This window comes from Delphinapterus leucas, chromosome 2, assembly GCF_059928025.1.
Source record: "Delphinapterus leucas isolate spDelLeu-1000000601 "Yukka" chromosome 2, BTC_Dleu_Yukka2, whole genome shotgun sequence".
Classification (NCBI taxonomy): domain Eukaryota; kingdom Metazoa; phylum Chordata; class Mammalia; order Artiodactyla; family Monodontidae; genus Delphinapterus; species Delphinapterus leucas.
In genome coordinates, this window is record NC_143130.1 from 73,591,935 (window position 1) to 73,611,084 (window position 19,150).

At 38.6% G+C, this 19,150-nt stretch overlaps 3 protein-coding genes across 6 annotated transcripts in view; 2 read left to right on the forward strand and 1 right to left on the reverse strand.

Moving 5' to 3' along the window:
* The window catches only part of TRIP4 (thyroid hormone receptor interactor 4), a 69,115-nt gene extending 65,604 nt beyond the window's left edge, over positions 1-3,511 (reverse strand). The window contains exon 1 of one of the 2 annotated variants that reach the window (XM_089907124.1): positions 3,341-3,511. In XM_089907124.1, the coding sequence (XP_089763250.1) occupies positions 3,341-3,441 (101 nt within the window). In that variant the 5' untranslated portion in view covers positions 3,442-3,511. The remainder of the gene's footprint in view (positions 1-3,340) is intronic. The other variant, XM_022579759.2, reaches the window with a different exon arrangement.
* A 2,978-nt stretch (positions 3,512-6,489) lies between these two features.
* On the forward strand, positions 6,490-14,137 carry PCLAF (PCNA clamp associated factor). 3 transcript variants are annotated; one of them, XR_016392078.1, is made up of 5 exons: positions 6,490-6,604; positions 6,903-6,983; positions 7,988-8,150; positions 9,585-9,872; positions 13,120-14,137. XR_016392078.1 is itself a non-coding variant. In XM_022579458.2 (4 exons), exons 1-4 carry the CDS (start codon positions 6,559-6,561, stop codon positions 13,163-13,165), a joined length of 336 nt encoding a protein of 111 aa, XP_022435166.1. In that variant the 5' UTR covers positions 6,491-6,558; the 3' UTR covers positions 13,166-14,137. The 3 variants fall into 3 exon arrangements, 1 of the variants encoding a protein (XP_022435166.1); XR_016392079.1 differs by lacking the exon at positions 9,585-9,872 and adding an exon at positions 10,084-10,177; XM_022579458.2 differs by lacking the exon at positions 9,585-9,872 and having other exon boundaries at positions 6,491-6,604.
* Positions 14,138-18,944: 4,807 nt separating this feature from the next.
* Positions 18,945-19,150, forward strand: part of CSNK1G1 (casein kinase 1 gamma 1) — a 153,410-nt gene continuing 153,204 nt past the window's right edge. Inside the window, exon 1 of the mRNA XM_022579749.3 lies at positions 18,945-19,145. The gene's annotated coding sequence lies outside the window, so the exon portion shown is untranslated. The remainder of the gene's footprint in view (positions 19,146-19,150) is intronic.

A 19,150-nucleotide genomic window follows, 5' to 3' on the forward strand; every position in this document is an offset into this window, starting at 1 on the left:
TCAGCGGCGACGACTCACGGGCCTAGCCGCTCCGCGGCATGTGGGATCTTCCCGGACCGGGGCACGAACCCGCGTCCCCTGCATCGGCAGGCGGACTCTCAACCACTGCGCCACCAGGGAAGCCCTGCTATATCCTTTAAACTAAAAAAAAAAAATTATGTAATTGTCCCATCCTTGGTAGTACATGTACTGGGTTCTTTTCCTAACGTGGTGGTCGATTTGCAGAGTTACAATCTATAAGTGAACAAACCTGTGCCTTTGTGCCTCTTTAAGAGCATCTTCTAATCCATCACAAAATTTTAAAAAAAATACACAATTGTTTTTCAGGACTTTCAAGGTTTAATCAACTTGATCCCCAAACTTACCAGGCCCCATTAAAAGATTAATTGGCGGGCTTCTCTGGTAGCGCAGTGGTTGAGAATCTGCCTGCCAATGCAGCGGGCATGGGTTCGAGCCCTGGTCTGGGAAGATCCCACATGCCGCGGAGCAACTAGGCCCATGAGCCACAACTACTGTGCCTGCACATCTGGAGCTTGGGCTCCGCAACAAGGGAGGCCGCGACAGTGAGAGGCCCGCGCACCGCGATGAAGAGTGGCCCCCACTCGCTGCAACTAGAGAAAGCCCACGTACAGAAACGAAGACCCAACACAGCCAAAAATAAACAAATAAATAAAATTTTAAAACATTAAAAAAAAAGATTAATTGGCATCAAGAACTCACAGAGCTGCAAGGAACCTCAAGGATCATTTAACTCTGGAGTGTTCAAACCACTAGGGAATTATTTAAAGAGTTTCAGAAACAATTGAATAAATATCATTTAACTATTTTAAAAAGTATAATAAATAACAACATATATTCAAATGTGTTATATACCAAATCTTAACAAAATAGATTCATCCAAAACATGAACTAATGCAGATTGTGGAACGAAGTTTATTTTGCTCACTCTGTGCATAGACCTTAAGGTCTCATAAATGTATCACTGATTAGGAAGGTAGTAAGTCTGTGCTGTCTTTTTAAAAAATTCAGGCTGCTCATGTCAAATTGTTCTAGCTAGCACACTAGTATAGTACACCTGGGTAATTCTCAATGAATATCAGGCAAGGCAAGGCACAGCAAATTTACACAGCCAACGCTTTCATTGTGCCATCATAGCCTGTTGTGCAATAACTAGTGAAAACCTAATAAGTGTTTTCAATAGCATTATATTATAGGTAGCTTTAGGGCTTATTTTAAGTTTTGAATAATTCTTGTCTAACTTATATTTATAAATATTTTTAAATGCAAGCAGGTGTACAGCCATACTTATTGCTTCAACTTTAAAACAGAAATTCCGGATCACTCCTCTTTTAAGGGTGTGGATAAGTTTAACTGAGGAAAATCTAAGGCTGCACAATGAGCTATTAAACCACAATCTATGAGACTTAGGAATTTTCCTAATACTGTGTAAGCAACAAAATACAACTGGATTCTGAAACTGAGAAGATTGCAACTATTCATACTCCATTGTTGATTCACCAAAAAGAGACTCAATCTTTTTTTTTTAAACTGATTGACTTTTTTGTTTGGTATATTACAAAGCTTCATTATTTCATTTGACAGGATTCCACTGCTTTAAAAAATGCCTGAAAACTACTTAACCTGATCTTGCCTTCAAACAAGGGTAAAGCCAAGCCATACAATTTGGCTGGGTTGTTTTTTTTTTTATCTTTTTAAAAAATATTTTTTGTCAATTTTTCAAAATTGATGTATAGGGCTTCCCTGGTGGCGCAGTGGTTGGGAGTCCGCCTGCCGATGCAGGGGACGCGGGTTCGTGCCCCGGTCCGGGAGGATGGCTGGGCCCGTGAGCCATGGCCGCAGGGCCTGTGCGTCCAGAGCCTGTGGTCCGCGGCAGTGAGGCCCGCGTACCGCAAAAAAAAAAAAAAAAAAAAAAAAAAAAAAAGCAAGTGCTTAAAATTGATGTATAGTTGATTTACAATATTGTGTTAGTTTCAGGTGTACAGCAAAGTGATTCAGTTACATTTTCTTCCAGATTCTTTTCCACTGTAGGTTATTACAAGATATTTAACGTAGTTCCCTGTGCTATACAGTAAATCTTTGTTTAACTATTTTATATACAGTAGTGTGTATCTGTAAATTTCATACTCCTAATTTATCCCCCTCCCTTTCCCCTTTGGTACCCATAAGTTTGTTTCTATGTCTGTGAGTCTGTTTCTGTTTTGTAAATAAAATCATTTGTATTATTTTTTAGATTCCACATATAAGTGATATCATATAATATTTGCTTAACTGAGTTATTTTTGAGTCTATTCCAGTGTTCAAAATAATCCTTTAAAATTGGCTCTCTTAACTCTCTCCTTGTCAACAAGTCTATTTTCTCCCCAAATCAGAAATTCACCTTACCTCCTACAAAAGCCCTAGAACTGCAATTTAGGTTTCAGCAACAATGAGCAAGGAACCAAATCAAGAAACACTTCCAGGTTCTTTAAGTCCAATTTTTGTAGAAGTTTTTCCCTCCTCCTGAACTCTGCACTGCCACCTACCCATCTTTTAGTTCTCAAGTTAAATTCATCCCTTGCAGTTAACCTTACGAGTTTCTCAAATCTTAGAGTTCTTTTTCCTATGCTCCTCAGTACACTGCACTTCCCCCACCTCCTCACTCATCAACCGTCTTTTTGTCCTGGCATGCAGTATCGCCAAAAAAAAAAAAAAGTTAAATCAGTTGAAAGCAGATATTAAATCATGTCACCATTTCCACTTCATTACAATCATAACGCGTTATAAAAGATAATCTCTGCTAATTTTTCATTTTACAGATGAGGAAACTAAGGTACAAAGATGGAAAATTAAGTTGCCTAAGGCTCCAAAACTGGTGAATGACCACAGAAAATAGAACCGGGACTCCCGAGTCAGGAGCTATTTTTTACACAGTACCACGCTACCCCCATTTAAATTTCAGGTCCTATTTGACACAACCCGGATCGGGCAAACTAAAATGTTCACAGTAAGGAATTTCTGGAAAGACAATTTGGCTTGCCCCTTCTCTCCAAAATCTATAAGGAAACTGGTTCCTGGGACAGACTTACAGGTCTAATTATCAGGGATTTGGCGTTTTCCTGGGGAAAAAAAGGCCCCACCAGACGATTGTGGAGCATGACACCCTATTCCAGAAGCTAAACTAGAAAGCCAGAGGTCAAAATTCGGCACTCATAGATAGACCGCAGCCCTTTTATCACATTTCTTCACTCTCATCAACTTTTTAGCCCCCTCCGTTTCCCCGTTTGCTCAGCCAGTGCACATCCCAGAGCTCCTTCCCGCCTCTGACCCGAACCGGTCTTACTGTATGATCTCCTCACTGACATCCAGGCCGAAAGTCTTCCGCAACTGCTGGGTGCACCAGCCCACCAGCTGCTCCTGGGACAACGCCCCAGTCACCGCCATTTTCCCCAGCCGGAACCAGCTGGGGTGCAAAAGCTCGGCGTCCTGCGCCGGACTAGTCCCGTGCGCAACACCGTCCTCGCTCGCGCGGGTTCCGTCAGCCTGCACTGCCCCGCTTGGTAGCACCGCCCCCAGCACAGATCCCTCCCACCTGTGCCTCCTCCTGTTTCTGCCCGCTTCCTGATGTTGTCACTTGTACCAGATCTCCATCTGCGAGTGGTTCTTCCGGGTCGTTAAATGTAGGACTCGAGAATTGGGAAATCTGCTAAGACAATACAAATACCTCTAAAAACTACAGTTTAGGAAAAAACAAAACAATACCCCGTAACCTGAGGGTCCAGTTTTTAAACTGTTCCGGCTTTATGTGAAATATTTAAAACAGCACTTGAAGGCTAGAGTAAACGCTGTAAGGGTTTGCTCCGGTGGTAGTGGTTTTATTAATACCCTTTGTAGTCTAATACCTGATTCACGCTCCTAAAACCTCTTTTTGCTTTTTTGAGCCAGGTCCTTTCCAGGAGGGCCAAGACAACTCTGCAAGCTCGAGGGAGAAAAAAAAAAAAAAAAACTTTAATAAAAACAGGTGATGTGGTTTGGCTTTGAAGACCTTCCATATAAATTCTCTGTGTTGATTTTTAAGAAATTAAAGGTACTTCAACTCAAGACGATGAGACTTAAGGGTCTTTTGCTACTTCCCTACTCCATTGGGACAACGGACTGGGGAAAATTTAGCCAGATTTTTCTGGAGAGCATAACATAATGTCTTCTGATATATTTCATGGATCAATTTGACTGGCTTTGTGTTACATGGATAGGCTCTTCATTCCCATTAGGCTATTTATACTAAATAATTACATCAATTGGATGTTGTCTCACCTTTTTATGTTAGTGTTTTCACCGACATAATCAAAATCATATGTGTGTTGATTTACATTGAGTTTACATTATTTTTGTCATTAATTTGGAAAATATGTGGCTTTCCAGCTTAAAAAGACTGAATTTTCATAAATAGTGGGTACAAGCTTTGTTTCTTCATAGATGTCTGCTACATTTAATACTAATTATAACATATCCAAATCCTTTACCTGTTTTTATATCTGTTCTGTTCCCATAACTAAAATGATAACTTCTTGAAGATAGACTGACAAGCTTTTTGTACAATAAGACTCAGTATATCACACATTATGATGAAATTACTAGGTCCTCAAGAATAAAAGTGTTCTTTTTCATAAGGAATATGTTATTGATTGAAATCTCTAGTTTGTAATGTATGTAATGTAATGCCATTTACCATATTACCATTTATTAAAATGAATTTATGCCTGAGCAAAGTAAGCACATCTATTTAATATGACTTAAAGATATTCTTTTATATAAATTTAGGCAGAAATTTCATTTGTACATACTATAACTTTTCTTAATGCCTTAGGCCTTCAAAATTTTCAGGTTCACACCACACAACTATTTTAACTGTAAAGGAGAAGCACTTCTGCAAAGCAAACATTTAAATTAAGAATTTTTACTAGACATCACTGCTTTTTTCCTGAGTTTTTATTCTAATTTGCATCCTTCCTTATGATAATTGGCATTAAAAAGACAGACATACAAACACAGCTATAATATGTAGATTGCCCCTGTGTGCAAAGGTATATTTGGCATGTGGACTAAGAGAAAAGACCAGCAGATTCTTAACTCAGTTCTAATCTCTACAAGGATCTGGGAATTAGGTAATTCAGGCCTTTGTAGAAGCCACTTAACTGAAAAGGAAAAAATGTGCATTGAAGAAACATTGTGTATTGAGAGGGGCATGATGACAAAGAACAAGGAGGGATACCCTAGGCCTTGTTGATTTTTCTGATAGGACTTTGGCTGTAATTTTAGACACTAAGATTTAGACAACGCTACAGGTAATTTGCAATACCTTTCCTCCTATTATAATGTTAATTTCATCTGCTGTTTAGATTCTGTAATTCAAAAACACAAAGTAGTTGTTGATTCTGTTAAAGTACTGAGAAGCCTTTATTCTGAAAGTTCAAGCACAATTTATTGGAGACAATTAATGCCATGCTTACACTTTCAGGTTTGCCTTTCAAGTGCACATTTAACAAAGTACATCCTAAGGCAAATTCATTTAATCAGGTTTAGTGCGTGGTATTCAGAGAGTGAAAATCATTGCTCAGGGGGTATTGTGAGTACTTAAGATAAGCATAGGGAAGGAAAATAGTTATCTCTTATTCTAAAATCATGTTCACTATGTGCCAGGGATGTGCCTTTGGCACATATGACATATTTTAAAGGAATTCTGAGACCATACAGGTCTCGGGAAAACGTTTTATTATTATAATAATGTTTCTTTTAATGTATGTATGTATATACAATTCACTGTTTTTTCTTGTTTCACACCATCCTAAAAAGCTTTGGGTTTTTTTTTGTAATCCCTGTAAATAGGGAATTCCCTGGTGGTCCAGTGGTAAGGGCTGGAGCTTTCAGTGCTGCTGGGGCCAGCGTTCGATGCCTAATTGGAGAACTAAGATCCCACAAGCTGCACGGCCTGGCAAAAAAAAAAAAAAAAAAAAAAATCCCTGTAAATAAATTGTATTAGCTTTTTCCCATTCCATAGACTCGTTTTAGTTATGGATGCTGTAAAGAGTGTTCATACCTGAGATATTAAAAAGTCCGCTTCATTTCAGGTGTCACTTCCAGGAATGACATTATGGATTTAAGCCTGTGGTTAACTTTTAAAGAAATGTTGGAATTCGCTGTCTTTCCTGGGTTTTCTTTTCTAAGCAGGCCCCTTTACCTAGTTCTTAGCACCCACACATTGGGCACCCCAGGAAAGCGCCCTGGCACCGCCCACCTCAGGCGGGTACGAATCACAAGCTTCTGCAAGTTGATGGACGAATCAGCACTGCGCCCAACCCCGCCGCGGTCACCACTGGACACTGGCGATTGGTTGCACCTGAAAGGCGCGGAACCAATGGGAGCGGAGTCCTGGGAGAGTCAGTGGAGCGCGCGGGAAAGGGACCAATATAAACTGTGGCGGGAGATTCGTTTTCTGGGCCTTGTCCCGTGAAACATCTTTGGCTGGGGAGTCAGCTGGTTGTTCTCATCTCGTGTTTGAACATGGTGCGGACTAAAGCAGGCAGTGTCCCTGGCACCTACAGAAAAGGTGAGGCAGGCGAGCATGGTAGTGGAGGGCAGGTGGTTCCCTGGGCAGCTCCGCCGCGGGCGGGAGAAGCCGGACCTGCCCACAACCCTGGCCGCCAAACTGGTCCAGCCCGTCAGGAAGCAGCAGCCCGATCCCTTTAACGAGGAGGAAGACGCGGCGGGGACAGGGGAGGGTTATCTGCTGTTCTGGATCGCGGGCCTCTCCTCTCCAATAGGCTGGGTCGGAGAGTGTGGTGAGAACGTGGCTCTGAGACTCTTCGTGCCCCCTTCTGAATGTCCTTCTTTGCCTCTCTCCGCAGTGGTGGCTTCTCGAGCCCCCAGGAAGGTGCTTGGTTCCTCCACCTCCGCCGCTAATTCCACGCCGCTTTCGTCAAGGAAAGGTAAAAAGCGCCCCTGCAAGATCCTGGAGAAACCTTCTCAAAAGGAGATCAGGCCTGGCACCACAGTTCTCCTGACCTGCGAGCCCCCTGCCCCACCGTGGAATTTCTTTTCCTGAGCTCCTCACCCCCGAATTTCTTCCTTGCCTTTTGCTCTAATGAGCGGGCCTGTCTCTTGGCGGGATGGGGTAGGGGTGCGGGGCGGAGTGGGTCGCATTGTAACGAATTTCAAGTCTCGGGTTAGGGATGGACACAGTTTCTCTTCAAACCCGTATTTCTTTTCTACTTTAGCGTTGTTAGTTTTCTTAGTATTGACAACTGGGCTTTTTCTTGTAAGAGGCTATTTAAGTACCTCTTTACTAGATTAAGAATCGGGACTATAGTTGACAGTGCTAATCACGTTTTTGTTTTCATTTCTACATATTTTTCTTTGTCCTTCCTTCCCTTTCTCCCTCTCTCCTTTCTTTCCTTTTATTTTAGTTTGGTATTGGTGTGTGTGTTTTGCAGCTCCTGTTACTGCTTTTGGGACATTAAGAGGGAAAACCGGGCCAGGGAAATAGTTTCACATCGTTCATTCTGTGCAAGAAGTTGAGAAAATACCATGCCATCTGCTGTCTCATTCCTTTTAGGAGGAAATTGAGCAGTTTGGAAGATTAATTCCACAAGCTCTAGTTAAGAACATACAGGAAAAAGTGTGTCAAACTTTAGTATGACAGTGCATAAGACTAACTGAATAGCTCAGCTTGTGGACAAAATATGAAAAATATTTTCTAGTTGTAAACATCTTGTTAATGCTATTTTTCTAGGCTAAAGGATAAGTGTAATAAAGTGTTATACATTATATTATAACTGAATACAGCTTTATCATGTCACATTTTAAAATTTAAAGATGGATGTAACACCATTTAATACCCTTTAGATTTGATGTTAAAGAATTAACTTTCCCTTTAAGGAATAGTGATTGTATTCTTAATTTTTATTTAGTTCTATCTGTTTATATTTTATAGCTGAAAATAAGTATGCAGGAGGGAATCCAGTTTGTGTGCGCCCAACTCCCAAGTGGCAAAAAGGAATCGGAGAATTCTTCAGGCTGTCCCCTAAAGATTCAGAAAAGGAGAATAGGATTCCTGAGGAGGCAGGAAGCAGTGGCTTGGGAAAAGCAAAGAGAAAGTAAGTTTTTATATTCTGGAATACTTATATTCTTGAAAATAAAAAACAACAGAATATTGAGTAACTTAAAAATTTCTGTTTGAGCAGATAAGAAAATACAAACCAGAGGTTTTTAAAACTGTGCTAACCTTTTATTATAAGTCACTCCCAAATTTCAAACATCAATGAAAGGTATTATTTTTACTCATTTCAGTCACTCAAAGAGGATCAGTTCCCATTCAGATGATAAGTGTTACATTATTAATCATGAACTTCTGGTCTTTATTCTTTAATTTTTTCTGTCTGTTTTCTATAGTCTTTTTTCAAAAAGCAATTTCTAGGTTGGTTTATCTAGCTTGAATTCCATTAACCTCACCTTTCTAAAACTATTAGTTCAGCCTCCACAGGAAATATATGCCCAATGTAGAAAAGTTGGAAAATATAGAAATCCCCATCACTTAGAAACAACCAAAACTAACACCGTGGTGTATTTTCTTTACAACTTCTCTGTAAATACATAAGAAAACTTCAAAACAAAACAAGGTGGGCATAAAGCTGCAAACATGCAGAGTTCATTGTGTAAACTTTTTAAGAAGATAATTAAATCATGCTTTCAAGTTTTTAATGTCAGGAAAATGCTCATGATAAGTGTTAAGCAAAAATTCTGATACAAAAGTACAATTATTGTGTAAAAGATATGTATCTAAATATACCAAATCTCTGTACAAAATATACCAAATATCAATAGTGATATATCTGGGTAAAAACCTCTCATGCTCAGTGCTACCAAGTTTCAACAACAAATATTTTAAGAATCAGGAAAAAAAAATAATACCATTGGGGGGAAAAAAGCAATGGAAACCTGATTTTTAAATAGATTTTTAAGTAATAGTGTCCAGACTCTTTAAAGAATTTTGAAATTTTTGTTTCAAAAGCAAATTGTTTGACTGGAGATGGGGAGTGGTGAGCGCTGGTGGTGCCACGTCACCGCCATTATGAAGCCTCCGGCTAGATTTAAGACCCTGCTAGATACCTCCCCTGCACCAGCCAGTAGCCTGTGATCCTCCTCCACGGCACCAAGCAGCGAGCCTTGCCCAAGGTGGAGTGATCACCATGGGCAAGGGGATGGTGGCCAGGCTCAGATTGGGGCTGCTGCTTCTGGTGCCGCTCCTACTCAAGCAGATTTATTCATTCGTTCCTTTAACCGACACGGAAGGTCCTCCGTTCGAAACCACAACGGTCAGCTGTGCTTTGCAGTCAACAGCTAGTCTCCTTGTGGTCTTGCTTGCCCTTCTACACCTCTACCGTTAAGAGACTTGGCCAAGAAACATCTACAGTTTACCAACCCATGTTCTAAAGCCCAATCCGTACGCCATCTAGAAGTCCAGTGTGGCAAGGAAAATAAACAGGTCTTCATCAAGTCTACTAATTCCATCCCTTGTTTTATTAACACAGAGAATGTTGAGACTCCCAAATTGGACTAGTTTAAAGAGCATCTGAAGGATTTGACCAGATAATGAAAGCCAATATTAAATCTGCTGGAGTTTCATGTACAAGCCTGGAAAGAGACAACATCGAGAATTAATGATGTGATTAAGTATAACTTAAGAAATATGGACACTTCAAACTGTACCTTGCAAATAAGAATAATTTCATCTTCATCTAGAGAAAAAGGATGAGCTATGGAATGGAGATTCAGTTTCCATTTTTTTCACGAAATCTAGAAGGCGGTAAAATGATTAGGTAATATAAAAAGCTTCAGTGATTCTATTTATGATGTACACTGGAAGGAACCACCAGGTATTACCGCAAATCCTCTGTGTATTGTTTCAGCAGTCCTGGTTTAATGCTGATATACTCTCCATCAGGTTTTACACTGTTTTCACTGTTCTCTTGGGAACTTAACTCTTTTCTCTGGGGCTTTGGATTTGACATTGCATTTGACTTTCTGCAGTAACTGACACGTTCCAGGGCAATGATGGATTGGAATCTACTACAAATCCAAGCATAAGTAATCCCAGCAAATGCACTTAAAAGTCAAATAACAGGTATTTCCTATCACACATTCCCATCCAGATTTATTTACTAAGTTGGATCATTTAACTTGATTCCAAAGATTAGAAGTGCATTGACTTCAACCAGTCTTAAAATATTTCTTTTTATTTCTGCATATATTGAATAATTTTTACAACTTAAAAAATTGATCTGTTTGGAAGGCATGTTTGACAAATCTTGAAATTAAGAGGCAAATATATGAAGGCAGCAAAAATAATGTGTATTAGGTATTTGGGAAGTGAAGACTGGAAACTTGCCTGCATTGAATTCATAACTCTTTTGTGCCCTTTCCATAAACATATATATATAAATATAAAACTTAATGAATAGGAATAGCTACATGTGGAGCACTTTCTACATCAGTCATTATTTTTAGATGGTTCTAAGCCTAAGTGGACTTGATCCTGGAAAATAAAACTTTACAACTGCCTTGATGTACAGAAACCTTTTTAGAAATAGAAACTCTGTGAAATCTTTGGTTCACAGGTTCACACAATGATGCTTAGATGTTAAGTATCCAATATGGCCATAGTACTCTTAATAAGTTTTAAGCCAGTATTTGCCATCTTTAGAAGTCTACACAGGAACAACTAGATCCAACTGATCTCAGGTTATGTGAGATCTGTGGGTGTGAATGAACACCTCTTGCTTCATATCTGAACACTGTACACCTGTTTTGGATTGTACATTGTTTGGAATTGATTTGCATTAAACACAACTAAATAAAAATAACTGGTTAATGAGCAGTTAAAACAAAGTATTTGACATATAAAATGATGTTTATGCATATAAAATTTTAAGACTTAATACTGTTCAAGGTCATTTAGTAAATTGTTATCTAATGAGGAGTGTCAAATTCTGGAGCAGTAACTAAATTTTATACTTTGTTGCTACATCACTATTATCATTTCTGTTTCAATAAAATCAATAAGGAAGGGGATACATTTTTGGATAGAGTTTTTTAATAGACTTGTTTTCATGATCCTGTAAGTCTCCTTTAGTTCCTTCTCACTTACTGGCACCATTCTTCCTTGTTCTTTCTCATTCTAATGTGAACAAGCTAATAGTCAATATTAGCTCTAGAATATATGACAGTCCTCTTGAATTATTTGTGACTTCCATTAATGAAAGAAAATATTTGGTAATATAGCCAAATATGGCTATACCATTGATCATGACAGCAATAAAACCTATATTACAGGCTTCCTATCATATGGAAAAGATTACACATATAGTCTCATAAAGCACTTTGATCCATAGTATAATAAAATCTGTGACATAAAACTAGGTAATAGAGGTTTATATTATTACTTTAGGCCTCTGTCTTAGATTTGTTTAAGAGAGTTGTAGTTATCCCTTTATTTATAATAAATCAATAGATTGACTTTTTTTTCCTCCCAGTTTTATTGAGACATAATTGACATACAGTACTATATGAGTTCAAGGTGTAATGATTTGACTTACGTACATCATGAAATGATTACCACGATAGGTTAGTGAACATCTATCTCATACTGACACGTTAAAGAAATAGAAGAATTTTTTCCTTTTGATAGGAGCTCTTTCAATAGATTTACTATTGGTCATAAATAGAAAACTACCAGTATATCAGAAGGACTTCTGTCTCCCTAATTCTTAATCTGGAATATGGCTACTCCTATGGCTTTATTCTCACAGAGGCAGATGCGTGGGGGAGAATCAGAATCAAGAAAAACTGTCTTCTTAAAACCTTGAACAGAACTATGATACCTACAGTAAATTAAATCAGGTCCTTGAAAAAATAGAATTTTGGGTTATGATAGTGTTCATTTGTTAACTTGATTTAATTTCCAGGAAAGTACAATGAAGACTTCTTCATAATATAAGAGTAGGTGAGTCAATGGTAATCTTATTCCAAGTCAGAATATCCTTGTTTTAGCTTCCTTCTTTCACTCACTTGCCCTATGACCATTCAGGCTCACTGGATCTAATTTGAAAACCATTTTAAAATAGATCTCACAAATCTTTATCAGTTCTAAAAAATTATGATTAAGTTTTTAATTGACTTTTTCTCTATAAAAAGTATAATGAGGGACCTCCCTGGTGGTGCAGTGGTTAAGAATCCGCCTGCCAATGCAGGGGACATGGGTTCGAGCCCTGGTCCGGGAAGATCCCACATACCACGGAGCAACTAAGCCCGTGTGCCACAACTACTGAGCCTGTGCTCTAGAGCCCTCGAGCCACAACTACTGAGCCCATGTGCTTCAACTACTGAAGCTGGTGCACCTAGAGCCTGTACTTTGCAACAAAGAGAGGCCACCTTAATGAGACGCCCACGTGCCGCAAGGAAGACCCAACCCAGCCAAAAATAAATAAATAAATGTATTTTTAAAAAAAGTATAATGAGTACAAAATGGCTTTGGGATAATATAAATTATTTTTCAAAAGCTGTGATTACCATATGCCAACTTAAGACAATTTTGGGGTTTTTCTAATTAGATAATACATCCATATAGTTCCAAAGGGTATATAGTCAAATATGTCAACTTGCTGTTTTCTCTGCTCAAGTGGATTGGTTAAATTCTTTTGCTTTTCATAATTTCAGAGTTCTTGCTGAAGGATTGTACTCTTCATCAATCCACTTAACATACTGAAAGAAGATGCTATAGAAATAGAGATTCCATCTTTAATAAAAATGGCAACATATCCTAAAGGGGAAAGTGATTTGGCAAATTAACAGGCAAAATAGATTATTAAAAATTTTGTCACTCTAGTATTTGGAACCTGTAGGAGTTTGTCAATTAATGGAGTTTAATTTTCTCCCATTTCTGGTCAGTTGACAAGACACACTACACTGTTAATGTTCCTGAATTACATAAGTTTTTAAAAACTACTTATGTTCTGTTTTTTAACATTTGACTCAGGTGACTATCGAAGTTCTCTCTTCTTTCCGCAGGTCATGTCCTTTGCCACCTGATCATACAGATGATGAAAAAGAATAGAAATTACTTATTCACCCTTGACTGATGTCTCCTGTTTACTCTGGTATTCTAGGATGTAAATTTGCATAAATATATTTGTTCCAATTAGCTTTGTTGAATAAGCATTTAATTTAAAAAATGAGGCTTACATTTAGTTATTCAAAAGCAAGTAGTTATGATATTGGAAAGTTTATAAGATTAATTATGGTTACTTAACTTAGTATTCAGTATAATGCAGTATTCGGTTTCTTTTACCTGTTAAGCTTTTTCTTGCTAAAATTATTGCATGGTGTTCTACTTATGAATCTGCTGTTTTTGAGATTTGCTTAGAATTTTGTACTGTTGCCATTTTTATTGGCATTTGATTATTGGAGTGATGCTATATTTTTGTTCCTTTTATTTGCTTTAAAAAGCAGAGGTAGATTTTTGCACATTAAAAAATTCAGTATTAATTAAACTGAACCCATACCCTTTTTAAGAAAGGGGGCCAAAAATGGAATGTTGAAAAAATTTGGATGGCCATCTACCTTCTTCTTAGAAAAATTTAAGGGCAGTTTTGTCTTAAGGATTTAAAGGGTTGATGAAGCTTCTAAAAACAACAACAAAAAGATAAAATACTCACATAGAATTGGGCAGGAAAATTCCATAGACTACATTAAAAGAGAGGAATTTTCCTAGAATATGCATTTGGCTTAGTGTCATAAAATATTACTCTTTGGGCCTATACTTTTCAAGTTGGAAATCAATAAAATATGAAAGGCAAATCATGCCATAAGCCCAGAACTATGTCTAAAGTCCTTAGAGCTACTATTATATTTTTCAAGATAGTCAGGGGTATAATTGAAGAGGTGGGTATAATAATACTTATAACTGATATTCTTGCTTCCTCATCAGGCTTTTTGCTCACTGACAACCTGTTATCAAAACTAACCATGTTTAACAGGAATGCTTTCCTGAAGTTTGTTTTTAATAAATGAATACTCATTGTCACAATACTATCCATATGTGTGCTTTCTAAGATTGTATCCTACTAGGTATTTCTATTTTATTCCTTCCAAATGCAAATCACTGTACTGACCTGATTTTATCAACTTCCAAAATAAGTCCTTATGACTGTAGATTGTATTTTTTGCTTTTTCTTTTAGAGGTGGATATTAAACGTAATGATACTGAATTGAGACCAGAGTTTTTATCCTAAGTGCTTCCTTGACAATTAGGCTTTTGATGGGTATGAAACCTGATTTGCCATTTTTCATTGATGGAGAGAGAAACTTTATGGTGGTGTGTCCAATGAAGTCTAATTTTGGTACGTACTTGTTTCCCAAAAATTTGACCTAAAGAACCTACAGTCTTTTCAAATACAATCCTTTCAAAATATATAATACTTGGTGATGTCTAACTTTATTAGGCAGAGGTCCCATGTAATCTGTTTCGTTGTCAAATGTTTTTTAAAATGTAGATTGTCAATTTAGCCTCTTCTAAACATAAGAGAAGGACAGACTCCCCGTTTACATTGAAATTGAATCAAAAAATAAAGTTTATACATTAAAAATATAAAGTAAGCTTTAATTTTGTACCCTTCACAAAGTTAATCTGATTTTCCTTTTTGAATGGATTATTCAAATAATTAATGTTACTGTTCAATTCCGGAGCAAACAATGATTAAAGCTACTTTTATGGAATTTTTGAATGCTAATGGAATTTGTGAGGATCATATGAATTTTGTGTTTACATAGTTTCACAAAGGAAGATAATACTATAGTGAAAATTATAAAGTGTGCTCAGAGTTATTTATGAGATGACAAATACTTGTCATTTTTCTAAAAAGCAGAAAATAAAGCCTAACCTAACTGAACTTTTCCCATATGTATATATACACTGCTTATAAATCTCACTGTACTTAGAATTCTTCACGCTAACTCACTTTTGGAAAAACTGAAGATTCAGCTGGACCTTGGTCCAACCAACATTGTTAAAATGGTTCCTTTTACCTTTGAGGATAGCCTATGGAGGTGGGAAAGATTGTCACTGAATCAAAACTGGGAGGAGTGTTAGAAGCTACCTTGTTCAACCCAAGCCAGCTATAGCTTTTCATTAGATGGAGTATTTTATTAGCTGGCAATGACAATCGAAAGTGCTACAAGTTAAAATTTTGATTTTTTTCTTAACTCCCCTCCTCCTCTTCTTGGTTCTGTCCTTGAAATAACATAGAACAAGTTACTCCTTCCACATAACAACCTTCAATTATTTAAAGATAGCTGTTACATCTTTAGCCTTCTCTTCCTAAGGCTAAACATTATGTTGTTTATGTCACATGTATCCTAAGTGAGTTTCTCTAAGTCCCTTGTACAAGAGGCCATGCCTTGTGTGTGGTATATTGCTTAGGCAGATAAAAAGTAAATCTGGCTATATTTCTTCTAACTGATCCCAAGTATTCATTGATTTTGGTATCTTTTATGTTTGTCTGTTTTGTCTTTTGTATTTGGAGATGCCAATGGAACTCTAAGAATATTTGAAATTTTAAGTATTAATTATTAACAGACTATTGTGTTTCCCAAAAATAAACGTTATACAACCTAATTCTTTCTTAAATGATTACAAGGGACAATTAAAAAATGACAAAAAGCTTTCAAGAGATTGAGAAAAAAGGTTAGAGGTCCTATATTGATTTGAAGGATGAAGGTACTATATTGACCTTGAAGGCTATTTGAGATCTAGCGTAGATTTGAGAGCACTGTCTTAGTTATGGTTCATATTAAGAATATTGATTGGGGACTTCCCTGGTGGCCAGTGGTAAAGAATCCGCCTGCCAATGCAGGGGACTCGGGTTTGAGCCCTGGTCGGGGAGGATCCTACATGCCGCGGAGCAACTAAGCGCGTGCGCCACAACTACTGAGCCTGCGCTCTAGAGCCCGCAAGCCGCAACTACGGAGCCCGAGTGCCACAAATACTGAAGCCCGCGCCGAGAGCCCGTGCTCCGCAACAAAGAGAAGCCACCGCAATGAGAAGCCCACACACCGCAACGAAGAGTAGCCCCCTCTCGCTGCAACTAGAGGAAGCCCGCGCGCAGCAACAAAGACCCAATGCAGCCAAAAATAAAAATAAATTTAAAAAATCAAAAAACGAACAAACAAAAAAAGAAGATGGATTCCTGGGGACTTCCCTAGCGGTCCAGTGGTTAAGACTTTGCACTTCCAAGGCAGGGGGCGCTGGTCTGATCCCTGGTCGGGGAACTAAGATCCCACATGTCGAGTGGTGTGGCCAAAATAAATAAATACATAAAATTTAAAAAATAAAATGAAAGGTTGATTTGGGTAATAATTAAAAAAAAAGAATATGGATTCCTGTGATACTGCTCACAAAATCCTAAAAGCGTAGTTAAACGCACATAGCTAGTTTTAGGTGTGGATTGTGCTATATACATATTTATTTATTTGAATTTTTAAACATTTATCAACATTTTAGGTTGATTTACTTACAATAAAATGTTTATGTTTTCAGTGTACAATAAAATGTATATACCTGTGCTATACATCTTTAGAGGTCTCCAAGTAATGAGTATGTTAAAAGTGATGGAATTATACACGTCGTGATCATTTAGGAGTTAAGCCAGGTATTCATACACCTATACAAAAGTGACTCAGTAATAATTTTTTAAAAACTGTAGGAAGAGAGGATCTAAATAAATGCTGTTATGTGCTATTATAAGTCATATTTCTTCAGACAACAGGAAAAATGAATGATGCATAGGAATTTGCATTTTTGTATTGGCTTAAACTACCACATTTGATCTTAACTATTTTTACCCAATAAAACATTTCTTTCTATAGAAAAGATTTACCGTATTCATGTTTTTAATTTTTTAAAGACATCTAAGTCCACCATAGTTTTATTTATTTTTTATAAATTTATTTATTTCTTTATTTTTGGCTGTGTTGGGTCTTTGTTGCTGCCCGTGGGCTTTCTTTAGTAGCTGCGAGTGGGGGCTACTCGTTGCGGTGCATGGGCTTCTCACTGCAGTGGCTTCTCTTGTTGTGGAGCACGGGCTCTAGGCACGTGGGCTTCAGTAGTTGTGGCATGCGGGCTCAGTAGTTGTGGCTTGCAGGCTCTAGAGCACAGGCTCAGTAGTTGTGGTGCATGGGCTTTGTTGCTCTGTGGCATGTGGGATCTTCCCGGACCAGGGCTTGAACCTGTGTCCCCTTCCTTGGCAGGTGGATTCTTAACCACTGGCCTCCAGGCAAGCCCCAGCATAGTTTTAGATAAGTTGTTGCTCATTGGGCTCATAATTTTATTTACTTTTCTAATTAAAAAATTTTAAATATTTAAACTTGTTGCCAATTGAAATACCAAGCTCTGTTTTGTCATGGTAACAGATTTATCACTTGTCAAGTACAGCCAGGTTTTTTTTAAAGAACAATTAATGACTGGATGTGCTCAGATTCCATTTGAATTTTGTGTGTGTATACTCCCACGTGTATGCATTTCCATGGCAAGGCGGGAAATGTTTTAGACTTCTTTAACAATCTACTAATGACATTTGAACCTGAAGTGATTTCCTAAAGGTTTTGCTGAACTGACTCTCTTGGTGAATCAATTTAATGCTGTGTCACATGTACAGGAAACCAACAGACCTGCTGTTTCTTTGACGTTACCAAAAGTCATTTCCTCTGCCCCAGCTAGGTAGACAACAGTCCAATATCGGTGACTAAGAGGTTATCATGACCAGTAAAATTATCATGACCAAATTATTATGACCAATAGCCAGCAGTTGCAAAGACATTCACTGCCATGGACTAGAGAACAAATTCAGGAGCTACTATTAAGCTTTATTGCTTTTAAGCAGACCTATTCAAGATAGGAAAGTTAAGCCAAGATTTTTACTCATTTTTCTCTGAACGCCTAACCACATTTCTCTGAATATTTAACTGCCATAATAATATAGGTCATTTTTCTAGAAAGAGGATTAATTATGTTGCTGGGTTTTGCTCCGAGCAGTGGTTTTGCCAGTATTTTTCAAGCTCAGATCACCCCAACACAAGAATAAATTAGGTCTCTTATTAACTTTTCTTGTCCACAGTATAGGATTGAAAGTTTATTCTGAGTGGAGGATTAAATGTCTTCCTCCTTCCCAAGCTTGATCACCGGCTTCCTTTGGCCTTTTCTCATTGTTTTTTAAGGATTAATTATTTCCAGATCATACACAAGCACGTGCAATCCTTACAAAAGAGATGGGTGAAGACAAAACTTTCTCACCATTCGGTTTCAGGGGCTATCACAGGAGAATGAAGTGCATGAAAAAGGTTTCATAACATTGGAGGAGACTTTAAAAGCTCAGTAGAAACACAACTGAAAATCCACAAGAGGGAGATGCTTGCTAAACCGCCAGAAAGTAACTCCCAAGAGGGACCTGAGAGAGCCTTAACAGGAGCCAATAGGTCCGCCCGGGATTCAAGGCGGGAGGGAACAGGAGTAAATAGTGGCTGGGGTCTGGTAGGGGGAGTATAGGTGAAGGGAAAAGCAGGACTGGCTTCGTGACTTTGGCAGCGAAGCCCGTGCTCAGCCCAAGACCAGGAGCAGAAGCTAAGAGTGTGTTGCCAAAGAGCAGTACACGCTCCCAGCTACCTCCTGTTAGTCCCATAAGTAATGGGGGTGGTTGTCTTTGAAGGCACTTCCGCTTAGCAACCCCACGCGGTTGCTAAGGAGGGAAGGTAGCGGGGATGACCCGGAAGTGGTGGTGTCTATTTCTCACTGCCTGCTTTAAGTTTGTCCTATTGGGAGCGCCAGGGTGCTCTGCGCCGGGCCGGGGGTGGGGCCAGCGCTAGAGGTTCCGGTTCGGCTTCTTCGGCCCCTCGGCTCCTCGTCTTACCCCTCCCCTCCCGCACCTCTCCTCCCTCCCGTTCCTGGGAACTGGAGAAGCCAAAGCTGCGGGTGGGTAGAGAAGCACTCGGCGCCTCCGGGAAGGGGCTGCGCCCGCCTCGTCTGTACCCCGAAGCACTGCCAGGTACT